General features: G+C 44.0%; 1 protein-coding gene, 1 long non-coding RNA gene and 1 other non-coding gene across 5 annotated transcripts; 1 reads left to right on the forward strand and 2 right to left on the reverse strand.

Moving 5' to 3' along the window:
* Positions 1-2,213: 2,213 nt before the first annotated feature.
* Positions 2,214-16,355, reverse strand: LOC143684373 (uncharacterized). 2 transcript variants are annotated; one of them, XR_013176017.1, is made up of 3 exons: positions 15,913-16,355; positions 3,566-3,639; positions 2,214-2,486 (listed from the first exon to the last, which is right to left on the reverse strand). It is a non-coding gene; the product is annotated as an uncharacterized LOC143684373 (long non-coding RNA). The 2 variants fall into 2 exon arrangements; XR_013176016.1 differs by lacking the exon at positions 15,913-16,355 and adding an exon at positions 7,579-7,700.
* On the reverse strand, positions 4,534-4,639 carry LOC143685412 (U6 spliceosomal RNA). Its single transcript, XR_013176642.1, has one exon. It is a non-coding gene; the product is annotated as a U6 spliceosomal RNA (small nuclear RNA).
* LOC143684372 (saoe class I histocompatibility antigen, A alpha chain-like) lies at positions 15,355-19,371 on the forward strand. 2 transcript variants are annotated; one of them, XM_077161277.1, is made up of 8 exons: positions 15,355-15,455; positions 15,537-15,757; positions 15,885-16,154; positions 16,406-16,681; positions 17,969-18,244; positions 18,347-18,460; positions 19,054-19,101; positions 19,261-19,371. In XM_077161277.1, the coding sequence occupies exons 2-8, from the start codon at positions 15,694-15,696 to the stop codon at positions 19,263-19,265; spliced, it is 1,053 nt and encodes a 350-aa protein (XP_077017392.1). In that variant the 5' UTR covers positions 15,355-15,455; positions 15,537-15,693; the 3' UTR covers positions 19,266-19,371. The 2 variants fall into 2 exon arrangements, with proteins under 2 accessions (XP_077017392.1, XP_077017393.1); XM_077161278.1 differs by lacking the exon at positions 17,969-18,244.
* Positions 19,372-23,259: the final 3,888 nt, after the last annotated feature.

The following is a 23,259-nucleotide window of genomic DNA, read 5'->3' on the forward strand; positions in this document are numbered from 1 at the left end:
AGGACATGTTTGGGGTCTGTGCACATGTGTGGGTTTAGGTGTGCTGTAAACGGATGTTCCCAGAGCTGAGGGGTGTAACTGGGGGCTGAGCACATGTGTGCGTCTAGGAGATCTGTAAACTGTCACACAGAGCTCAGGGAAGTGGGGTGAGGTTGTGTGATACTATGGGCAGTGTATCCTGGATATGGAGGTATGTGCCTGTAGCCTTTATGCATTGGCAACAGCCTACGGGGAGCAGGGAGGGTGAAATAGTGCTCAGGAGGGGTGTAGTAAAGGTAGGTTAGGCTGCATTTCGGATGGAATGTGGGGTGGGTTTGTGTGCTAGGGGTTGGTGAGGTGGGAGTAGTGGGTCATGGAGCTGTGCTGGTGAGGGTAGTGCGTTCAAGGAACGTGGCTTGGCTTACTTCCTAGTCCCTGTCTCCCCATCCGTACACTCCTGTGGGCTCTGTGCTTCCTCATTAGGCTCCAGTTTTCTGCTTCTCAGTTCCTCAGCTTTTGCAACCAAGGCTGCTGTATGTGGTGCACTCTTGAATCACCATCTCAGTCACCCTCCCTCCCTTTTCTAACTTTTCCTTGGAGCAGAGCTGAACTCAATCCACCCTATTCGGCCATCTTTCCGGAACTCCTGATGATGCCTTCTTTAATTCTGCACTGCACGCAGGATTGGCAGGCCTGGAGTAACTGAAAACAAGTCATTGTACCTTCTCGTGAAACCTGCTGTAGGAGGCAGCATGCTATGCCTGAAGTCCACCCATTCAATAATTCAGTATCGGAGACTTGGCTGGTCATTCTCTGTGCATATTAGAGGTGACCTTACAAGAACCTTACAAAGAGCTTTTTTCTCTTTGCTCTTTAAAAGGGTGCCACTAAGACACATAGGCATTCAGTGACTTGTCCAAGTTTACACCAGCAATAAAGTAACAGAATCAGGATATAAAACAAGCCCTTCATTTATACCCCATTAAATTAAATTAAAATTCATTAATGCCTACTGATTATACTTGGGCACATAAATCAGTAAATGTAGAATACAGGAAAGGGTTTTTTTTTTTTTACTAAGGAATGTGAACTAGTATAAAAGTGGAGTTTCAAAACCATTGTTTTGTGACCATGGTAATAATAATTGATACAGGCCAAGAATCATCCATAAAAATGTCCGAGTGTAAGTTTGGTCAAGAACACAATATCTACATAGTTCGAAGTGTCTTGTCACAAGTTACTTCTCAACTTTGAGGAAGAAGAGTAACTTTACAGTGGAAATACCTGGCAGACACAGTTTTAACCAAATGGCCAACTTAATCTCACCCCTCAGGATCCAAACTGACATCAAGGGCCCCTGCTGAGAAGGTCAGAGAAGGAGACAACGTCACTGCTGTGATACTCCTGCTCCAAAGGCATCACTTACCACAAGTATAGTTTGAATCAAACCAAGAGGAAACATCAAACAAACTTAAGTTGAAGAACTTTGCAAAATAAATGACGTGGGCTCTACAAAAATATCAAGGTCCTGAAAGACTAAGTCTAAGAAATTGTTCTAGATTATAGGAAGCCGAAATATACAGACAAATCCATGCAATGTGTGTTCCTGGATAAGATCCCAGATGGAGATAAATCATATAAAAGACATTGTTGACATAACTTGAGAAATTTGAATAAGGGCAATAGTATTGATTCTGCTCATTGTGCTCTGATTATGAAAGAATGTGCCTATTTGGAAAACATGCTGAAATATTTAGGGAGAAGGGACAGTGATACCTGCAATTCCTGTCGCATCCTTATATGTATAGTAAATGTGGTAAAATGTTAATTGTTGGTGATTTGGGGGGAAAGCATATGGGATTTCTTTGTACTGACCTTTCAACAATTCTCTAAGGTTAAAATTACATCCAAATAAAAATGGAAAGGAAACAAGTCATTCTGATTTAACTCCACCCTATAATTGATTATTTTATTAAATGCAAGCTGTACTTGCCAAATATTACTGGCTATTTGCCCATGAATACTTTAATGCTTTCTTGAAATCATTTGTCTCAAGGCTCTAGTTGCCAAGTGTCCTGGAAATTCTTCTCTGGTGTTTGGAGTCCCTCCTAAAAGATACTGTTTAAGTTCAGAGGGAGTCTCTATATTGATGAATTCTGGTACTTTTGCAAAAAATGAGTGTAACTTATACCACAAACATTGTCCATCAATGTAAGAGGAAGAAGTCCAACAGAGAGAGGAAATACCTTTATTTTTCTTTCACTTGAATAATGTCCCCATTCCAACTACTCTTCCCATGTCCAAGGGAATGAGGGAAGGATGGTTCCCTGGAACTCGAGAGGAAAATCGTGATGCAGACCCATCTTCATTCATCACAACTCCCAGCCCTTTCAATGTGCCCATGTTCTTCCCAAGCCATGGACTGTGAGCGTTTCCTTCAGCAAATTTCAGGCAGAGCCCAGATTTTCACCTAGAGCTGGGTCCAGGAAGAAGTGAACCAGTACTCCCTGGAAGGCAGAAGAAGAGAGGGAGAGGGAGAGAGAGAGAATGAGATAGATAGATAGATAGAGAGAGAGAGAGAGAGAGAGAGAGAGAGAGAGAGAGAGAGAGAGAGAGAGAGAGAGAGATGGGGCTGTGGCTTTAGGAATAGCAGGAAGATAGAATGTTAGAGACAAAGAGAGTACCCAATGTGGGTGGTAATTTGTTAGTCAAGGTTCTCTAGTGAAATAGAGAAAAAAAAAAGATATCTGTAAATAATATTAGATTTTATGCATGTGTCTCTAGGAACTGTGGCTATGCAAGAGTCAAATTCCATAGGGCAGGCTGTAAGTTGGAAATTCCGATGAAGGTTTTTGATGAATTCTCCAGGAGAAACCAGTTGGCTAAAGTAAAGAGTTGTCTCTTCAGAGTACTGAAGTCATAATTTCTCCTTTTAAAGGCTTCAGCTGATTTCAGAAGACTCTTTTTTTCATTGGCTCTAGACAACTACAGCCATAGATGCAATCAATTTACTGATGATTTAAATCCACAAAATGTTCTGGCAGTGGCAAATAGGCCAGTGCTTTCCTAACCACATAACTGGGCACCATCACCAGAGCAAGTTGACACATGAACCCAACCATTACATTCCACTCCTTGTCACTTGGCTCCTAAACATGTCACCTTAAATTTTACTTAATCTCTAAAGGAAAAAAAAACAAAAACAGACATATATTTGCCTAACAATATTCAACTGTCCTCTTGGAAACCTACTAAATCTCTCCAGAAATAGGATGCAAGTCCTTGGGTAATATTCACTCTTAAACTTGATTTACTAGAACTTAAATACTATGACAGAAACAATGCAACTTATGTCATTTGATAAAGGGATAAGATAGAGAAGAAAACAAAGATACTTCCTTTATGTAAAATACAAATGCTTTATGTGAAAATACAAAGTAAAAAAGAAATATCCATGCCATCACAGTCCTCATTTCTGTTACAGTCCTCATTTCTTTAAATAGTCACATTGTGGTAGTTCATATTTATCACTACTTTCTTCCACTTTTGATTCCACGTTCCCTTTACCCCTCAGAAAGCACCTCACCTGGCCAGGGTTCTTTGCCTGATGGGGTGACCAACCCTTCATCCATGAAGTTTCTGGGCCATAGGAAGTCCTGCCTGGATAAAAAAAAATAATTTTATTTAGAAACAGCCACACACATTGGTGCCTAACCATATTATACAATCAGCGACTCACAATATCATCATATACTTGTGTATACTTCACCATGATCATTTTAAAAACATTTGCATTATTCCAGAAAGAAAAACTCATACTTTCTATACCCATTTCCCCTCTTTCTCATTGACCCACAGAATTTCAATCTCCCCAATATTTAGCCTTTATCTCTCCCTATTAATTTTATTTATTTATTTATTATCTATTTATTTATTTATCTATTGGCAGGCACCAGGGATCGAACCCAGGTCTCCAGCATGGCAGGCAAGAATTCTGCCTGCTGTATTAAATTATTTTTTAATTCTTATTTTTTTCCTCATCCATTCATACTCTGTATTAAAGGAGAATCAGAGACATTGTAAAAGCTATATAGTTATGCAGTCTTCTTCAAGAATCAAGTCTCCTGGAATACAGTTCAACAGCTTCATTGTTGAACTAGACACTCCAATACACCATAAACTAAAGTGGGATATGTATATAATGCATAAAAATAACCTCTAGGACAACATCTCAACTCTGATATCTTTTAGCCAATGGGACTTTATTTTGTCTCATTTCTCTCTTACCCTCTTGGTCAAGAAGGCTTTCTCATTCTCTTAATGCTGGGTCCCAGCTCATGCCTGGGATTCAGGTTTTACATTGCCAGGGAAATTAACACCCTGGGAAGTCAGGTCCCTTGTAGGTGAGAGGTGAGTTCAGTGAGAGACTTGCCTGGATTTTGTTGTGGCAGTTTTCCATTGAGTTTAATCACAGTGCATGGTGGTAACTAAGAGGTGCCCTAATGGATCTCCTACATTGCAGGAAAACTTTTCTTTACTTTTATTGTGTAGGTTCACTCTTATTTCCCCTTCATGAATTTGAGTATCATCCTTGCGCAGGGGCTATGCTAATCTTTGTATTGTTTCAATTTTGGTGTATGTGTAACCAAGGCAAGGACCCTATTTCCCCTTGATAGTTAGGATCAATCACCCCAGCCAGTACCATAATGCCCCTTTGCCTATTAATTTACAGGCGTGAGAAGCCCAAAGTGGCCATGTGGCTATATTAAGTTCCAGTTCTATGGAATCATCATTGTGTTTATTGGCGGAAGCATTCATCCTTTTGGAAGTAAGACCTGTACCTGAGCAGAGCTCAAGGTTTCAGGGACAGAAAGCAAAATTTTTTCCAGAACTTCACTAGGGCTAATAGTGAGTGTTGCTCCTCCCATTTCCAGCCGTTGATTCTTGGACCCATTGTTCTAGTTTGCTAGCTGCCGGAATGCAATATACCAGAAACAGAATGGCCTCTAAAAGGGGGAACTTAATAAATTACAACTTTACAGTTCCAAGGTTGTGAAATTGTCCAAATTAAAGCAAGTCTATAGAAATGTCCAATCTAAGGCATCCAGGGAATGGTACTTTGGTTCTAGAAGGCTGATGATGTTCAGGGTTTCTGTCTCAGCTGGAAGGGCACAGGATGAATATGGTGACATCTACTAGATTTCTCTCCAGGCCCCTTGATTCATGAAGTTCCCTGGGAGGCATTTTCCTTCTTATCTCCAAAGGTTGCTGGCTGGTGGACTCTCTTTTTCGTGGTTCTGTTGTGTTCTAAAGCTTTATTCAAAATGCTTCTGCTGTTAAAGGATTCCAGTAAACTAATGAAGACCCACATGGATTGGGTGAAGTTACCTCTCCATGAAGATAACTCAAGTTTCCAACCTATCATACTGAATAGGGATTAGGATAAACAGCTGGTTTTACAAATTGGGATTAGGATTAAAACAGGGCTTTTCTAGGGAACATAAATCCTTTCAAACCAGCCCACTCATGTATCCTGGCTATAGGAGAAACGGCATCATAAAGTGGACTATGATTCACAACATACACAGCCTCCTAAAGAACATTGCCTCAGCCATGGAAGGTATTGACATTTTACTTGCACTGTAATTGAGTCCTCAAAAGGCCATTCCAATGTTTTATATATCCTGCTGCTTCAGGATGATGGGGAACATGGTAAGACTAGAGAATTCCATGAGCATGTGTCCATTCCCGCACTTCAGTTGTCATGAAGTGGGTTCCTTGATCAGAAGTAATGCAGTGTGGAATATAACATGATGGTGTGGAAGGCATTTTCTTCTATCATCCATGGGTGATAATTTTGGCATAAACAATACTTCCAGGGAAAGCAAACCCATTTCTGGAGTACATGTCTTTTCCATTTAAAACACATCACTGCCTCTTACATGATGGAAACGTGCCAATGAAATCAACCTGCCACCAGGTGGCTGCTGATCACCTTGGAGAATGGTATCATATCGGGGATTGAGGGTGGATCTCTGCTGCTGGAAGATTGGGCCCTCAGCAGTGACTGTAGTCAGGTTGGCCTTGGTGAGAGGAAGTCCATGTTGCTGAGCCCATGCATGACTTCCATCCTTACCACCATGACCCCTTTGTTCATGAGCCTATTTGACAAGGACAGGAGTGACTGTGGAAAGAGACCGACTGGAATCCACAAAAGGGCTCATCTTATTCATTTGATTATCCAGTCTGTTGAAATCACTCTCTGGTGGGCATTCACACGGAAAACAAATATTTTCATGTTTTCTTGCCCACTCAAAAAGGTCTGTCCACATACCACTTCTGCAGTCCTCTTTGTTGCCAAGTTTCCAATCAGGCAACTTCCAAGTCCCTGGCCATCCAGCCAAACTATTAACAACAGCCCATGAGTCCGTAAAAAATACATGTCTGGCCAGTTGTCCTCTCAAATGAAATGAACAACCAGGTGCACTGCTCTGAGAGCCTCCCACTATCTTTAAGGACATGTGAGAAAGTGGCTACAGTGCTGCAGCCATCCAGTTCTGGGTAGTGTCTATCTCATATTATGCAGAAGTGACTGTAAACCAGGACTGAGTTTTCTCTTTCTCAGTCAAATGACTGGGAGAGCATCTGGACTGTGAAAGAGATGGTAATGTGGCAGGAGTGGTGGCTATGGGCATTTGGGCTACTTCCTCATGTAACTAACTTGTGCCTTCAGTACCCACTCGAGCCCTGTCTCATAAGTACCACTTCCACTTTATAATGAAAGTGTTACTGCACCTGCCCATTTGTGGCTTGGCAGGTCAGACAACACCAACCGGTAAGAGGTAACTCATGTCTCATGGTAACTTGGTGGCCATGGTTAAGTGTTCAGTCTCTACCAAAGCTGTTTTTCAAGAGAATAGTTATCTACAGAGGATGAGATAGATTTGCTCCAAAATCTTAAGGGTCTGTTTTGTGATTCCTCCATAAGGGCCTGCCAAGGCTCCAGTCAGCGTCTCTATTTGCCACTGGCACATCTAGCACCATTGCATCTGCTGGGTCATGTAGCCCAGGTGGCAGAGCATCTCCATTAAGAGCGAAGAGAGAGAGGCTTGGAGGAGATTCACCCTCATCTTTGTCCTTGTCTTCTGACAAGACCTGTAGAAGCCAAGAGTTTAAAGCAAGACCTACAGAATTTGTTGCAAGCTGCTGGCCTCAAGATAGGCAGTAAACTGTGGAGATTGTTATGTAGAGCAGTCTGTGAGGAAGAGAATGTTTACCCAAAACAGTTATATTAAGTATGAAGAACACTGTGAGATAAGAATCTTGCTCCCTCAGGAAATGCCTGCATATCTATTGACATCCTGTGGTATATAACTAGGATCTGGTTGAGAATAAAATTGTCTGAAGTCTGTCTGAAGTAAACTCAAGCTTCAGACCCCCTGAGCCCGTCTGTGTCTTTCTTTCTTTCTTCCTTTCTTTTTTTCTCATCATTCCTTAATATCCTTCGAGCTCCGTTTCAATAGGAAGCAACAAAGACCTCCCCCCAGGTCACCCTGAGGGGCCCCTACAGGCCCAGGGGCTCCACCAGGCAGTGAGTACCTCAGCTCTTCTCTGGGAAGGGCCCTGCAGATGGCTAGCTCTGGGAGGTCTTGTCACTTCCAGGTCAGGTTCCCCTGAGTCCCGAGCCCAGAGTAAGTTCCTTCCCTTCCTGCACCATTTACTCAAAGGATGGTCTACTGTGGAAAGGAGAATAATCAGAAATGTTGAGGATTATTGGACCTTTGGGTTTGGGTTGACACTTTCCAAATACCCACTGGCTCACCATGTTCTCTTATTACAATGGGGGCTGATAGAGGCCAGGGAATGAATGGAGTTGGGGGAAAACCAGGTTTGCAATGGAACACTGGGTTCCCAGACCCATATGGTGCTTCTTACTCCATTCCCTGAGTGTATAATGGGCATTGATATCTTTGGCAGTGGAAGGATCTCATGTTGGATCCCTGGTCTGTGGAAAAGGGACAACCATAGGGTGAAAAGCCAAAGGGAAATCTCTGAAAATGCCCCCATCCCAGCCACATCACAAAAGAAATAGTGTCCCAGGTAGTGTCCCAGGGTGTAGGTGTTGTGGATCTCAGCACCACCATTAGGGACCTAAAAGATGGAGGGGGCCAGCAAACCTGATGGTGGAATAGGGAGTGCTAGGATTCAGTTCATCCTCAGGGTAGCTAGTGAATAGCCAGGAATGGTCTGAAACCATTGTTTGAATGCTCCAGAGAACAGAAGAACAGTACACATCATCCAGGAAAGAGCAGAAGGAAGAGACTGATAAATTGTGTTGAAGACCTGAGTAGATCTCTTTGCACTGGGGACCCCAGTGCTCATCCTCCACAGGTGTGCCAGGCTGCTATGGATACCACTCCGTGCTGGAAAGCACAGTCCTCTTTTCCTAAGTATGAGTGCTAGGTGTCGGGTGGGGGGGGGGGCGGGCAGCATGGCTGGCCACCAATTGTGGCTTTGTTTAGCTAATTCGGATTACCTGGTTCCACCTCCAAGGACAGCTATAGTTTTAACCCGCCCAGGACAGAAAGCAGCCATATGTAGAAAGCCAAAAAACATGGCTTAGTATGCAAGCCATACTAAGGTACAGAAAGATGTGGCCCAGTCAAAGGAACAAATTCAAACTTTACACAATACGCAGGATTGAAAACAACTAATTGATGATGCGCAACAAATCTAAACCTATTCAAGAAGATGAAGGAACATACCACAAAAGAGGTTTCAACCCACACCTGAAAGGGGAGAGAGCTGGACTGAATTTAGAGACACAGTGCCTTTGAGGCAGCACGGAAGAGTTTGCTGAAGGGCAGCGCTTCCCTGAGTAAAGGAAGAGGCATGTCAGAACAGTTTGCAGCATTTTTCTTATTTCTTTTTGCATGGGCAGGTACCGGGAATCAAATCCAGATCTCCGGGATGGCAGACTAGAGTTCTGCCACTGAGCCACCGTTGCACTGCCCCAGTTTGCAGCTTTTGATTAGAGAATTCAAATGGTCAGCCTGGGATCTCAGCAACAGTTTCCGAAAGTGGCTGGCAGCCTCTGTCTCGGCTGCATCCCAGCAGGGGCAGAGTCCTTTGAGAGCAAAAAGCACAGGACCAGTTTCGTATCACAAGGAACACTTGAGTGAACCTCCATCTGTTGGGCAGGCCTGGAAAGCAGAGATTCTGGGAACCATCAAAAAGATTGGGGTCTTTCCCAATCTCCTCACCAGGGCACTTTGGAACTGATCTGTACCCTCTTTGTGGGTCCCTCGGCCTGTTTGATGGGGAAGAACTGATTAGGGCAGGTCCACTCTGTGGGGATCCTCTTCCCTGAATCAGCTGTCCAGGGAGAAGCAGTTAGACATAATGAAAGGAGTGTTCAAATACGTAAAGACAAATGAGAAACAAAGAGAAGAGATCAACATTCCTGGAGGAAGAACAAGGGAAAGAAGCTTTCTCCTTGGATCAAACAATTGCACAAATGGTGGAGTCTCAAAAATTATATGGTATGCTCAATTCCTGGTGCCTGCCCATGCAAAAAAAAATTGTACCATATATCCAGGACCAAAAACAGTCAATAAAGAACAAAATAACCTGATGAATTAAATATGAGCTATCCCAAAGGTATAGAATAAGTTGTACCTAGTGTCAACAAAGAGCTTTAGCACAAATCAAATCTAAAAGAAAAGCCTAAGGCAAGAGAGAGAGAATCTGACCTCCAGAGTAAACTTACTAAGAAAATCAGATGCCTAGACACCAGCAAAAAATTGCAAGCCATCCTAAGGTACAGGGAGATGTGGTCCAGTCAAAGGAACAAATTCAACTTTTAGACAATAGTCAGGATTGAGAACAACTAATTGATTATGCTCAACAAATTTAAACCTATTGCAGAAGATGAAGTAACATACCAAAAAAGAGATAAAGGATATTAAGAAGATATTGGGTGAACATAAGAAGAATTTGAAAAACATAGAAAAATAAAACAGCTTGTTTGAATGAAAGATACTATAGAAAAGATTAAAAATACACGATGCATACAACAACATATTTGAAGCAGCAGAAGAAAGGGTCTGTGAATGAGAGGATAGGGCATCTGAAATCTTACAGAAAAAAGAACCGATAGAAGAATGGAAAAAATTGAGCAGGTCCAGGCAATTGAATGAGAGAATGAAGCACAAAAACATGTGTGTTGTATTTCATTATTTAGCCTTTCCAATGCTACATGAGTTTTCAAACTATGTGCATTCTTTATTTGATGAAATACACATTAATTTACCAAAACCAAACATATGCTTCATGGGTATTCCTGAAGAAGAAAAGGGAAAAAGGGTAGAAAGAATATTTGAGGAAATAATGGTCAAAATTTCTTATCTCACCTGAAAGATATAAATCTACATGTCCAAGATGTATAATATATACCAACAGACTAAATCCTAAAGGACTCATTCCATGAGATATACTAATCGGAATATCAAATGCAAAGAAAGGATTCTCAAACACAGCAAGACTAAAGCAATTTATTGGATACAAATGAGGCTCAGTAAGACTAGTTCCTGAATTCTCATCAGAAGCCACAGAGGTGAGAAGGCAGTATAAATGAAATATACAAGGCACTGAAAGCGAGAAACTGGCAGCCAAGAATTCATTATTCATTAAGTGGCAAAAGTGCTTATCAAAATGAGGTAGAGGATGGGCCATGGTGGCTCAGCAGGTAGAGTTCTTGCCTGCCATGCCAGAGACCTGGGTACAATTCCTGGTGCCTGCCATGAAAAAAAAAAAAGAAAAAGAGGGAGAGTTCAGAACCTGGCCCTGGCACCATGACATGAACAATGCCATCCTGACCAAAAGGGAGAAAATAATTATTACAAATAAGGTATCAGTGGTTGAGCGTCCAACTAGAGTCGAGAGGGTACTCTGTGGGTCACTCTTATCCAAGCTTCAGTCAGACATTGCTACCTATTATATCTTGCTAGCCCCCAACCACAACCATTTCTGCCAATCCCCAAAATTAGCTAGAGCAATATATAAGATTCTACAAAGGTTCCATGCACTAGGGAAGCCTTCCAGAAATCTGTAACCTCCAGATGGTTCCCTGGACTATATAAGTCCTGAAAATGCAGAGGGATTAGCCCTTCCAGAACATCAGCTAGTTCCATACCCTTATTCCATATTATCAATAGCACCTTCCAATACAAAACAGGTAGAATGGGCATCGTCCCAATACCCCTAAAGAATAGGAGAAAGATTAAAGGTGATGGTGGATGTTATTTAAAGAGACGGAGGTGTGTAACAGAGAAGATAGGATCTAACAAATGATTTTGACTGCTGAATCATTATATTCATAATTCTGTTTGTCTCCAGTGTCTTGGAGCACCTGGAAGAAAAAATGAAAAATCGTCAAATTGTTACCCATACCAACCTTTAAAATCTCTTCTATAAGTACTTGTTAGAATGGACTTGGAAAGATATTGTTTTTTTGTATATATGTCATATTTCACAATACAAAAGAAAATGTTGAAAAAAGTTTCTTCATGAAAGTAAATACGCAACCTATTCAATAGGAGGAAATAATTGGAAACGAAGTATCTGATAAGAGTTTAATACTCACAGTACATAAAGAAATCCGACCCTTCAACAACAGTGAAACAAATCACCGAAGCATAAAATGAACATAACATTTGAATATAGATTATTACAAAGAAGATACAAATGATCAGAAAGCACATGCAAAGATGCTCCATCTGCATCATTAGCCATTAGGGAAATGCACACAATGAGATACCTCGTCACACCCACTACAATGGCTATTATTTCAGAAATGGAAAATAACAAGTCTTGGGGAGGATGTAAAGGAAATAAGGATGTATGTTCATTGTTGGTGGGAATGTATAATAGTGAAGCCACTATGGAAAAATGTTTGGTAGTTCCTCAGAAAGTTAAGTATAGATTTACCATATGAGGTATTTTAGTTTCCTTTGCTATGTAAGCAAATTCCACGCAATGGATCTCATTAAGCAATGGGAATTTATTAGTTCATGGTTTGAGACTAAGAGAAAATCCAAATCAAGTCATCAACAACAGACAAGTGGATCAACATACTACATATATGTATAATGGAATATTATTAAAGAATAAAAAGGAATGAAGTTCTCATATATGTGACCATATGAATGCACCTTGGAGACATCATGTGAGCAAAAAAGCCAGACAGAAAAGGACAAGGTAGTGCATGATTTCACTGAGAGGAAATAAGTAGAATGAGTAAATTTAGAGAGTAAGCAACTGAAACACAGTTTAGCGGGGACCACAGCGGGTACAGAATGGGGTGTTAATACGTAATTCGTACCCACTTTTTGTTTTAGGTGATAGAAAATTTTGGTATTGGATGGTGGTGATTACATTGAGAATGTCCATTCAGTTGACACTAAATTACACATTTCATGGGAAATTTTAGATTATATACATTACTAGAAAAAAAATTAAAAACACCATAGTACTGCATAGCAAACAGTAAATCCTAATGTAAGCTATGGCATGTATTTAACAGTATCAGTATAATAATATTGTTTCCTCAAATGTAAGAAATTAAGTACACTATTGCAAAGTGTTATTAATTGGGGGAATATATGAAAACCCTGTAATTTGCATGATTTCTAGGCAAACCTATAATTTCTATTAAAATTATTTAAAAACTAATCAAACAAATAAGACAAAACTAACAGATGCAAAACATCTTTCACAGGCTTTGCAGATTGGCTTTGTGTTGGCTGGTGCTTTCATTCAGGGCATCTTGGGAATGGACATGAAGAACAGTCCCAGAACAAAATTTGGTTCTTTCCAGTCTTTTCTGAACACATGTTCCTTTCCTGGGCATGTGCTCATGGCCTTAGGAATTCCCCCATTTATAGGGTTCCCAACACTCCATTTCTCCCTATTAGCTGAGGAATCTCAATTAGGTCTCTTAATTCTAGTAATCCTTTGCCCACTCACTATTACCCCTAGCGATTCACTAGGAAAATTTTTGCTTCATGTCCATGCGACCCTGAGCTCTGCCAGTGTACAGGTTTTAGTTCCAAAATGGGGAGTGCTTCCTCCAGGAGAAACAACAATGATTCCACTGAACTGGAAGTTAAGACTGCCACTTGGTCACTTTGGCTATTTATGCCACTGGATCAACAAGCCAAGAAGGGGATTACATTATTGCCTGGGGTAATTGACCCTGACTATCAGGAGGAAGAAAGACTGCAACTACATAATGGAGGTAAAGAAGAGTTTTCTTGGAATATAGGAGATCCCCTAGGGCGTCTTTTAGTACTACCATGCCCTGTGATTAAAATCAATGGAAAACTGCAATGATGCAATCCAGGCAGGACTACGAATGGCTCTGAAACTTCAGGAATGAAGGTTTGGGTCAGCCGAGCAGGCAAAGAACCACGGCCAGCTGAAATGCTTGCTGAGGGTAAAGGGAACATGGAATGGGTAGTGGAAGAAGGTAGTAATAAATATGAACTTCCACCACGTGATCAGTTACAGAAATGAGGAATGTAATGCTGTTTTGTTCCTGTTACACTATTTAAGTTGTAAGATATCAAGTTTAAGAATGAATATTACCAAAGTATTTGCACCCTATTCTGGAGAGATTTAATGTGTTTCCAGTTATATACAGGACAGTTCTTTCATCTATTGTTAGATGAAAGAAAAAAGGTGTGTTTTATTGTTTTTTTTATTTAGAAATTAGTTATGGTTTAAGGTGGTATGTATAGTTTCCAGGTTGACGAGGGGTAGACTGTCATGGTCAGGTTCATGTGTCAACTTGGCCAAGTGGTGGTTGGGCAAATGCTGGCTTGTCTCTTGCAATGAGGACATTTCATAGAATTAAATCATGATCATGTCAGCTGCATCCCCAGCTGATTCCATTTGTAATCAGTCAAAGGGATGTGTCTTCTGCAATGAGTAATGCTTAATCTAATCACTGAAAGCCTTATAAGGAGGATTTAGAACAGACAGGTTCTTCCTGTTTCGGCTGGCGAGCCTCTCTTGTGGAGTTCCTCCAGACCCTCCATTGGAATCGTCGGCTTCACTGCCTACTCTGTAGATTTTGGACTCTGTGTTCCCACAGACACGTGAGACACTTTTATAAATTTTATATTTGCGAGTGTCCTGTTGACTCTGTTTCTCTAGAGAACCCTAATACAAGCAGCGTTAGCAAATTCTAAAGCAGAATTCTCAGATTTAAATATATTTATTTTAAACAATTTACAGAACCTAGCAGAGAATTCTTTGTAATTGGTAATTAATACATTCTGTGGGGCTGCCTAAAAGCTAATGGTTTCCTTATGTTAATCAGGTTAATCAAAATACTGCCAACTATCCCCCCAAAATATGCACATCATTGAGGTATTAAAATTCATTAGCACAGGCAGTGCATGAGCACTGAGCAAGGCATTTTGACTGCATGGATCACTGACTTTGAGGGGATAACAATTTGTCCCCTCTCCTGGTTGAAATACAGTAACCAATTGTGTTTTTCACATGCTTCTTTGTATTGAAGAAACCTCCTGAGGTCACAGGCAAACTCAAAGTATGAAAAGAAGATAACTTTAATAACAGCAATCTGGGAGTCAAACATACATTATTTGCGAAAGTCTCTGAAATCTGTTCTACAACTAATATTTGCAATGCGCTTTGAGATTTATTGCTTTTCTTTCATATATGTCATTTCCCAGAAAAAAGAAAAAAAATATTTTCTCTAGCCTACAGTATTTTGGAGCAGTTAGAAGGAAAAATTTGAAATAATGGAATAGTAAACCCATAATAAACTCTGAAATCTATTCTGTAACTATTTGTTGAAATGTACTTTGCTTTTCTTTACTTTTCTTTGGCTATATGTTATATTTAACAGTAAGAAAGTTTAAAACATACATTGTTTGGGAAAATAAACTGGAGCTTTGTGAGCCTTATTGCAGTGCTGGGTAGACACATTTATGTATGAAGGGGCCAACATAATTTATTTTTAAAAATTTTTATGAGAAAAGTTATGTGTTTACCGAACAATATCAATATAATTTCTTTTACAGAAGAAATTCTTGAGTGCTCAAGGGTTTTCAAGATCGTGTTGCCTTTTTGTACTTAACAAAAAGGAACCTGGTCTCTATGGGAATCTCCATCTGGTTCCTCAGGGACAACTTCTCCAGGTTTAAAGAGAGAACCCGGGCTCCCCACCTCCCCTGGTAGGGAGAGTTCCGTCTCTGGCATCTAAGTCCCTGGGGTCAGTTTTGTTAGGACAATCCCTGGGGAGAGGTGAGGGTGGGAGGCAGGGAATGAGGCTCAGGGGGCGGGATTCCCGGAAGGAGCGAGGAGGAAAGGACTTCGGGAGACAGAGTGCTCCGTGCAGGGGAAGAGGGTCAGGGCCGGTCCCAGGTCCCGGGTATCGCCCCGAGGTGGGTGTGTGGGGTCGGGAGGCCGAGCGCTGGGGATCCCCATCTCCCGAATTTCACTTTTCCTGTCACAATCTGTGTCAGATCCTTTGCCCGGACACTCGTGACGCGGCCCCAGGGCTCACTCCCATTGCGGCTCCGGTTCCTGGAGACGCCAAACAGCGTCCCCGCGGCTCCCGCTTATAAAGTCCCTGCGGACCCGCCCGGACTCGGATCCTCCCCAGTCTCGTGAACCCGGGCCATGGCGCCGCGAGCCCTCCTCCTGCTGCTCTCGGGGGCCCTGGCCCTGACCCAGACCCGGGAGGGTGAGTGCGGCGTCCGGGGGGAAATGCCCCCGGGGAGGGGAGCGAGGGGCCCGCCCGGCGGGGGCGCAGGAGCCCGGGAAGCCGCGGGGGGAGGATCGGACCGGTCTTAACACCCCCCCGCCCCCAGGCCCCCACTCCATGAGGTATTTGAGCACCACCGTGTCCCGGCCCGACCGCGGGGATTCCCGCTACGTTGAAGTCGGTTACGTGGACGACACGCAGTTCGTGCGGTTCGACAGCGACGCGGCGAGTCCGAGGATGGAGCCGCGGGCGCGGTGGGTGGAGCAGGAGGGGCCGGAGTATTGGGAGCGGGAGACGCAGATCTCCAAGACCAACGCACAGAATTCCCGAGTGAGCCTGCGGACCCTGCGCGGCTACTACAACCAGAGCGAGGCCGGTGAGCGGCGCGGGGTCCGGGGCGCAGGTCACGAACCCGGGAACCGCGCGGACAGGCCGGGGTCGCCCCGAGTCTGTGTCTAAGGTTCACCCCGAGGCCGCGGGACCCGCCGACCCCCAAACAGGAAGAACCGGAGGGACTTTTACTGGGTTTAGTTTCAGTTTAGACCCAACGGGCTCCGAACAATCACCGCGTGGGACCGGGATCGGGGCGGGTGACGTGGGCGGGGCTGACCGTGGGGGCGGGGCCAGGGTCTCACACCTATCAGTGGATGTATGGCTGCGACTTGGGGCCCGACGGGAGCTTCCTCCGCGGATACTCTCAGTGGGCCTATGACGGCCACGATTACATCGCCCTGAACGAGGACCTGCGCTCCTGGACGGCGGCGGACACGGCGGCTCAGATCACCCGGCGCAAGTGGGAGGCGGCCGGGTATGCGGAGCTCCTCAGGGCCTGCCTGGAGGGCACATGCGTGGAGTGGCTCCGGAGACACCTGGAAAACGGGAAGGAGACGCTGCAGCGCACAGGTACCAGGGGCCGCGGGGCTCCTCCCAGGTCTCCCTCGGGCTGGGACTGCGACCACCGCTGGCGTCCCACAGGGGAAGAAATAGAATTGATGCCAGAATTCTCTCTTGCTTGGGAACACTCTCCTTCCAGAGGGAAGGGAGTCAGCCCGGATTTCCAGACCCTGAATCAGAGAGGGATTTGCCCAGCCGGCCCGACATCTGTCAGGGCCAATGAAGGGATCCAGCCTCTCCGGGGATGGAGGGAGAGGATCCCGGAAATAACTGGTCAGCAGTTCCCATTGTCCCTGGCAACTTTGGGAACTAAGTGAATTTTTCTCTGGTCCTGTTCTCTGCCCCACACCACTGTCTTTGGAGGTGTGGCTCTAGCTTTGCTGGGTCACTCGCCCTCTATTCAGGTCGGCTATTTTTTTTTTTAAATATTTTTACTAAAAAACAGCATGCAATTATTCCTTTTTTTCTTTTTTAAAAAGTTTTTATTTATAATAGGCATACATTAAAGATATTTTAAAATGACAATGCCAGTTTACTTTCTACAAATTTATACCAATAGGTGGATGCAACGATATATGGGCAATGATATTTATTTTAGCATTTACAAATAACAGTTAAAAACTGGAAAATATATAAACTATCAATAGAATACTGGTTAAATAAATTCTGACATCCATCTAAAGGAACACTGTAATTATAAATTAGAGTAACATAACTATATTAAGTAGCAGGAAAACCGAAATATTTCTTAACTCAAATAATGCAGATGTAGAATAGCATTACTGTATGATTCCATTTACGTTAAATTATTTAAATTCATGCATGTACATTCAAAGAGGGATATCTAAGGAAAGGGTTATGATGGCTTTCTCTTTGGTGGGATGTTGGAATTTTTAAATTTTATCTAAATTTTTTTTAATTGACACACCAAAACAATATATCAACATTCCATAAAACACGAACATTCTTACCATACAAATATTCCATGCATGGTTACAATCAATGGCTCACAGTATCATCACATAGTTGTGTATTCATCATCAGGTCAGGTCTTGAACTCTGATCTCCCCTCAGACACCTGCAGCCTCCTACCCTAGGATGTCTCACCCTGATCCTAGAATTTCTAAGGAGTAGGAGACGATGCCAGATCCTTGAGTCCAGGCTGATGTCTGGGGTTTGCACTGCCTCCCCCACAAAGACTGTCCTGTCCTTTTTCCTGATGGACACATGAATGTTGCTTGAATGGCCCATGAGAGGTGATGGACAGTTCCTGAAGGTTCTCACTTTCCCACACAGACCCCCCAAAGACACACATGACCCACCACCCCATCTCTGACCGTGAGGTCACGCTGAGGTGCTGGGCCCTGGGCTTCTACCCGGCGGAGATCACACTGACCTGGCAGCGGGAGGGGGAGGACCAGACCCAGGACACGGAGTTTGTGGAAACCAGGCCTGCAGGGGATGGAACCTTCCAGAAGTGGGCAGCTGTGGTGGTTCTCCCTGGAGAAGAGCAGAGATACACGTGCCATGTGCAGCATGAGGGGCTATCTGAGCCCCTGACCCTGAGATGGGGTAAGGAGGGGATAAGTGTGGGGCGTCTTCTCAGGAAAAGCAGGGGCCCTTCTGAGCTCCTCCAGCAGGGTCAGGGCCCCTGACCCTCCCTTCCCTTCTCAGAGCCACCTTCAGAGTTCACCGTCCCCTTGGTGGTAATTGTGGCTGGCCTGGTTCTCCTTGGAGTTACAGTGCCTGTGGTGGCTGGAATTCTGATCTGGAGGAAGAAGTGCTCAGGTAGGAAAGGGGGCAGGGGTCTGAGGGTTCTTGTGGAATTGCTGGGTTTCCAGCCTTGGGTAGCAGTTTTCTCTTTCCCCATCCCTTGTTCCATGAAGCCCCTCCTCACACATGTGCTGATCCAGTCTGGGACGTGTCAGCTACACTAATTTGGATAACGTTCCTCCAATGATGATACCGAGGCATCTGTTCCCAGCAGTCAAAGGGAAGGTCCCTGCTGAAAACAGATGTACATGAGGACAGATAGTCCCATCCCCACACATCTCCTTTCCTCATGGTTCCTGATCCTGCCCTGGGTCTGCAGTCACAGTTCTGGAAACTTCCCTGGGTTCCAGGACTAGATCAACAGTACCTCATGTCCTGCCTCTCACTAATTGTTTTTTCCCACAGAGGGAAAAGGAGGGAGCTACACTTAGGCTTATGAAAAGTGGTGGGATGGAGGGGGAGGTGGGATGGAGGGTGTAAGTCTGATCCCTGAGACTTTGGGGGAGTGCAGACGGTTGCCAACGGGGCAGCTCACCCACCCCATAATTCTTCCTTTTTTCAGATCTCCTTTGTTCACTTGACCAGATCCTGTTTTTGTTCTTCCACAGGCAGCGGCAGTTACCAGGGCTCTGATGTGTCTCTCAGGGCTTCTAAAGGTATAACCCTGGAGAGCTTGAACTGGGAGAGGGGTTGGGGCTGAGAGGACTTGCTTGGGTGATGGGGATTTGGACATTTTATATGTGTGGAGGGCTGTTCATAATGTCAATATTTACAGTGACTGTCCTGAAATATTTCTTGGTTATCTTCTTCTGTAGCGTGAGACCCTGTCTTCTGTGGGACTGACTGATGCAAGATTTCTTCTCTCCCCGACGGCTGACTTCTCTCTCTGCGGCTGGTGTTGGCACGTGTCTGTATTCCTACACATTTAATGTGAGGATGTGGACAGACTAGCCCACTCTTCCCCACCAATCCACCCCCCTCCCCACTCTATCCCCCATGGACCTGTGCTCCCTTCCCCAGACCCACCTTCCTGATCCAGCAGAGGCGGGGCAGGGACGCGTCCATCCCTGGTTTAACTCTGGTTTCACAAAACTACACCTTCTTACTACCCTATGAATATAAGAATCTGAATTTCTTTTTTCAAATTCTTTGCCATTAAATGGGGTTGATGGGTTAATTAAAGGAGGGGAGGATTCCTGATGTGCGATAGAAAATAAATGTAGGACCTGAGAACCTTCCAGAATCCGTGTGTTTGCTGTGCTGAGCGTAGCAGGTGGGGCAGGAGACAGCTGTGGGGAGCTGAGGGTGGACGGGGCCTGTGTCCACTCGGTGCTCAGGACATCATGGGCTGTGACTCGGTCCCTCCTCGGCTGGGCCATTCTCACTGCCCCTCGTCCTCGTCCCTTCAGTAGGATTTTGTCCCACCAGGGCTGTGGTCACAGGGGCTCAGACATCGCCTGGGCCTCGCCCGTCTGCAGGATCGTGGGCCGCGAGGGCTCGGTGTGGCTGGGTCAGCCCCCGCTCAGGCCTGGGTCTGGTCTCGGTCCTCATCGTGGGTGTGTTTATTGCTGATTCTTCTTTTTCTTAGAGGACTGTGGTCATTCTTGTTCTCATGTACGAGTCCTGGGCTCCTCCTCCCCTGGGTGTCCCCGTCTCTTATGGCAGCAAGACTCTTGTGTCCTGTCATTGTCCCCACAAGGAACAGGGCGGCCCCTGAACACAGGAGTCTGTGGTATCCAGAGACTAATTCTCAGCCGCATGCAGCTCCTGCCTCCACTCGGGCTGTTCCCTGGATTGCTCTTTCCACGTTTTCCCAAATATTTTTTAAGAAGTCAGATTATGGCATTAGCCGAGAGGAGGTATGTGATAGTTTCTAGTCTGGGATCAATTCCTCTTAGGTTTCTGTCTTCTCTGCTCGCCCACCCTCTCCCCCTGCCCTTAGCTGTTGTATTCCTAGTGCTGGGTCCAGTCTAAGCTCCTGAATTTATAAAGCTGTGTCTAGTACAGATTCCCATCTGGTTGTAATACAGGGTCCACAGCCTAGGATCATTCTTGCCTGAAAAGGGAATGAAGTTGTGTGCTGCGGGGTGGGTGTGAGTGGAGGGTTGAGCACATTCGTGAGAACAGGTAGAGGCGGCATTAATGTCAGCGTGAGTGGATGCTGTGCAGCAGCTGCCTCAGGACAGAGTTTGGATTGAGGCTACATTAATAAGGGGTTGTCTCTGAAATAAGGAGGTGGTCTGCAGTGATCGTCCCCTTCACAGATATTTGTTGAGTACTGGCTATAGCACGTTATTTTTTTTATCTGTGAAATATGAGTAAATTACAAGTAGGGAACAATCACCAGCCTTGTGGAAGATCAGTTCTGATGGGAAGAAGCAGGCTGTGTTCTGTAAGCTTAGGAAATTAGGAAAGTGCCATGGGGAAGGTGAGTGCAGGGTGTGCGTGTCTGTGGGGTGGGAGGGAAGGAAGATGCCACACTGAGAAGGAGGCGTGTGAGGAAAGGTGGGAAGGACAGGCAGGAATCAGCTCTGAGCGTGTCAGGAGCAAGGTCTTCCCAGGCAGGGCAACAGCCAGTGCAAAGGCAGTGGCGGCTGTGCCTGTTGGAAGCCGTTATGTGTGCCTGAAAAGCCATGTTTTAATCCTGATCCAGTCTTGTGAGGGCAACCATTTCTTTCCTTTTGTTTAACAATTTTTTTTTATTGTGAAAAGTAAGATATATAGAAAAAAGCAATAAATTTCCAAGCACATTTTAACAGGTAGTTATGTAACAGTTTAAGTTTTGGAATGGGGTATACAGTTCCAGAATTTTTCATTTTTTCTTCTAGCTGCTCCAAGACACTTGAGAACAAAAGAAATTTCAATATATTGATTGAGCAGTCATATTCATTTGTTAAATCCTACCTTCTCTAGTATACTCTTCCTTCTCTTTATTTTTTCTTTTATGTGAAAAATGACATATATATAAACAAACAATAAATTCAAAACACATGGCAGCAATCAGTTGTGGATCAGATTTCAGAGTTTCATATGGGTTACAACTCCACAGATTTAGGTTTTTATTTCTAGCAGCTCTAAGGTACTGGAGACTAAAAGAAATATCAATATACTAATTCAGCACTCATATTGATTTGTTAAATCTGACCTTCTCTGGAAAACTCCACCATCACCTTTTTACTTTCTCCCTTCTTTAGGATGGCTATGTCTAACTTTTTCATGTTGAAAGGGGCTGTTGATGATATAGGATAGGGGGGTGGAACTAGTTGATATTCTGGAAAGGCTGGCCCCTCTGCATTTCAGGACTTATCTGCTGCAGGTAGGTTTCTGGAAAGTTGCCCTAGTACATGGAACCTTTGTAGAATCTTATGTAATGCCGTAGGTATTCTTTAAGATTGGCTTAATAGTTTCGGTTGGGGTTTTGCAAATTACCAGTGTCTAACTCAACGTTGGGTAAGAGTGATCAGATTAGCTTCTCGACCCTATTCGAACTCTGTGAGCCACTGATACCTTATTTGTTACACTTCTTTTCCCTCTTTTGGTCAGGATGGTATTTTGAGTGCCAGGGCCGCACTCACCCCTGGATGTCATATCTTGGCTATGGGGGAGGGCAATGGTTTCACTTGCAGAGCTGGGCTTAGAGAGAGTTTGGTCACATTTGAGCAACAAAAGAGGTCCTCTAGAGGTTACTCTTAGGCATAACTGTAGGTAGGTAAGCTTCGCTGCTACATACAAAAGTTTCATGGGAGCAAGGCTCAAGATCAAGGGTTTGGCCTATTGATTTGGGTTTCCAAATGTTTGACACAATATCCTGGGTTTCCCGTTGGTAAAGTTTAATAGTTCCATATTGTTTCTCCCATCCCTCAAGGGACTTTCCCAGTACTTTTTGATTGTCTGCTGAATATACTCTAGGATATATCCAGGCATTACATTCAGATATACAGGATTAAAGACACAGCCATTTCTTTTACTCCTGATTCATTGTTGTAGGTTAGAAACTTTTGATTAGATCATCTCCACAGAGATGTAGCTGTGAGATTTTGATTAGATGGAGATGTGACTCCACCCATTCCAGGTGGGTCTTGTTTTGTTTACTGAAGTAACTTTAAAAAAGGAAACATTTTGAGGAGTGGTCAAAGCAGATGTCAATACTTAGAGAACAGTTGCTTCAGAGCCAACATGAGACCCAGGTTTCAGCAGATGTCACCATCTGTGTTCCCATGAGATACTAAGCAGGCCAGAATCCAGAGTTATGTTCCAGAGGAGCAAAGTGAAGGTCCACAGATGCCATGTGAGAAACCCACACATGAAACAGAGGCTAAAGCAGTGGAACCTGGGAGAAAAGGACCAGCAGAAGTCAGTCATGTGACTTCTCAGCTGGCAGAGATGTCTGGAAGGCATCATCTTTTCTTGAGTAAAGGTAACCTCCTGGTGCCTTAGTTTGGACATATTTTCAGCCTTTGGACTGTAAACTTGCTCCTGAGTAAATCCCTTTTGTGAAAGCCATTCCATTTCTGGTGTTTTGTATTCTGGCAGGTTTAAAAACTAATGCAGCAGGATGTGTCTTTTTGTTCAGGGATGAGTGAGGAGGCTGGTACAGGTGAAGCAGAGAGTAACTGAGAGGAGATCAGCGTAAGGTGTGGTGGACTGAACTGTGTACCCCAGTTTGGGCATGTCCTTGGTCTGGATATGTGTTCTGGTGGGTGTGGACCCATTGTAACTAGGATCTCTTCAAGATGTTACTTCATTCAAGGTGTGGCCCCACCAAATCAGGCTCTACTTTCATTGGATTACTGGAGTCCTTTATAGGCAGAGTG

This window comes from Tamandua tetradactyla, chromosome 5, assembly GCF_023851605.1.
Source record: "Tamandua tetradactyla isolate mTamTet1 chromosome 5, mTamTet1.pri, whole genome shotgun sequence".
Lineage (NCBI taxonomy): Eukaryota > Metazoa > Chordata > Mammalia > Pilosa > Myrmecophagidae > Tamandua > Tamandua tetradactyla.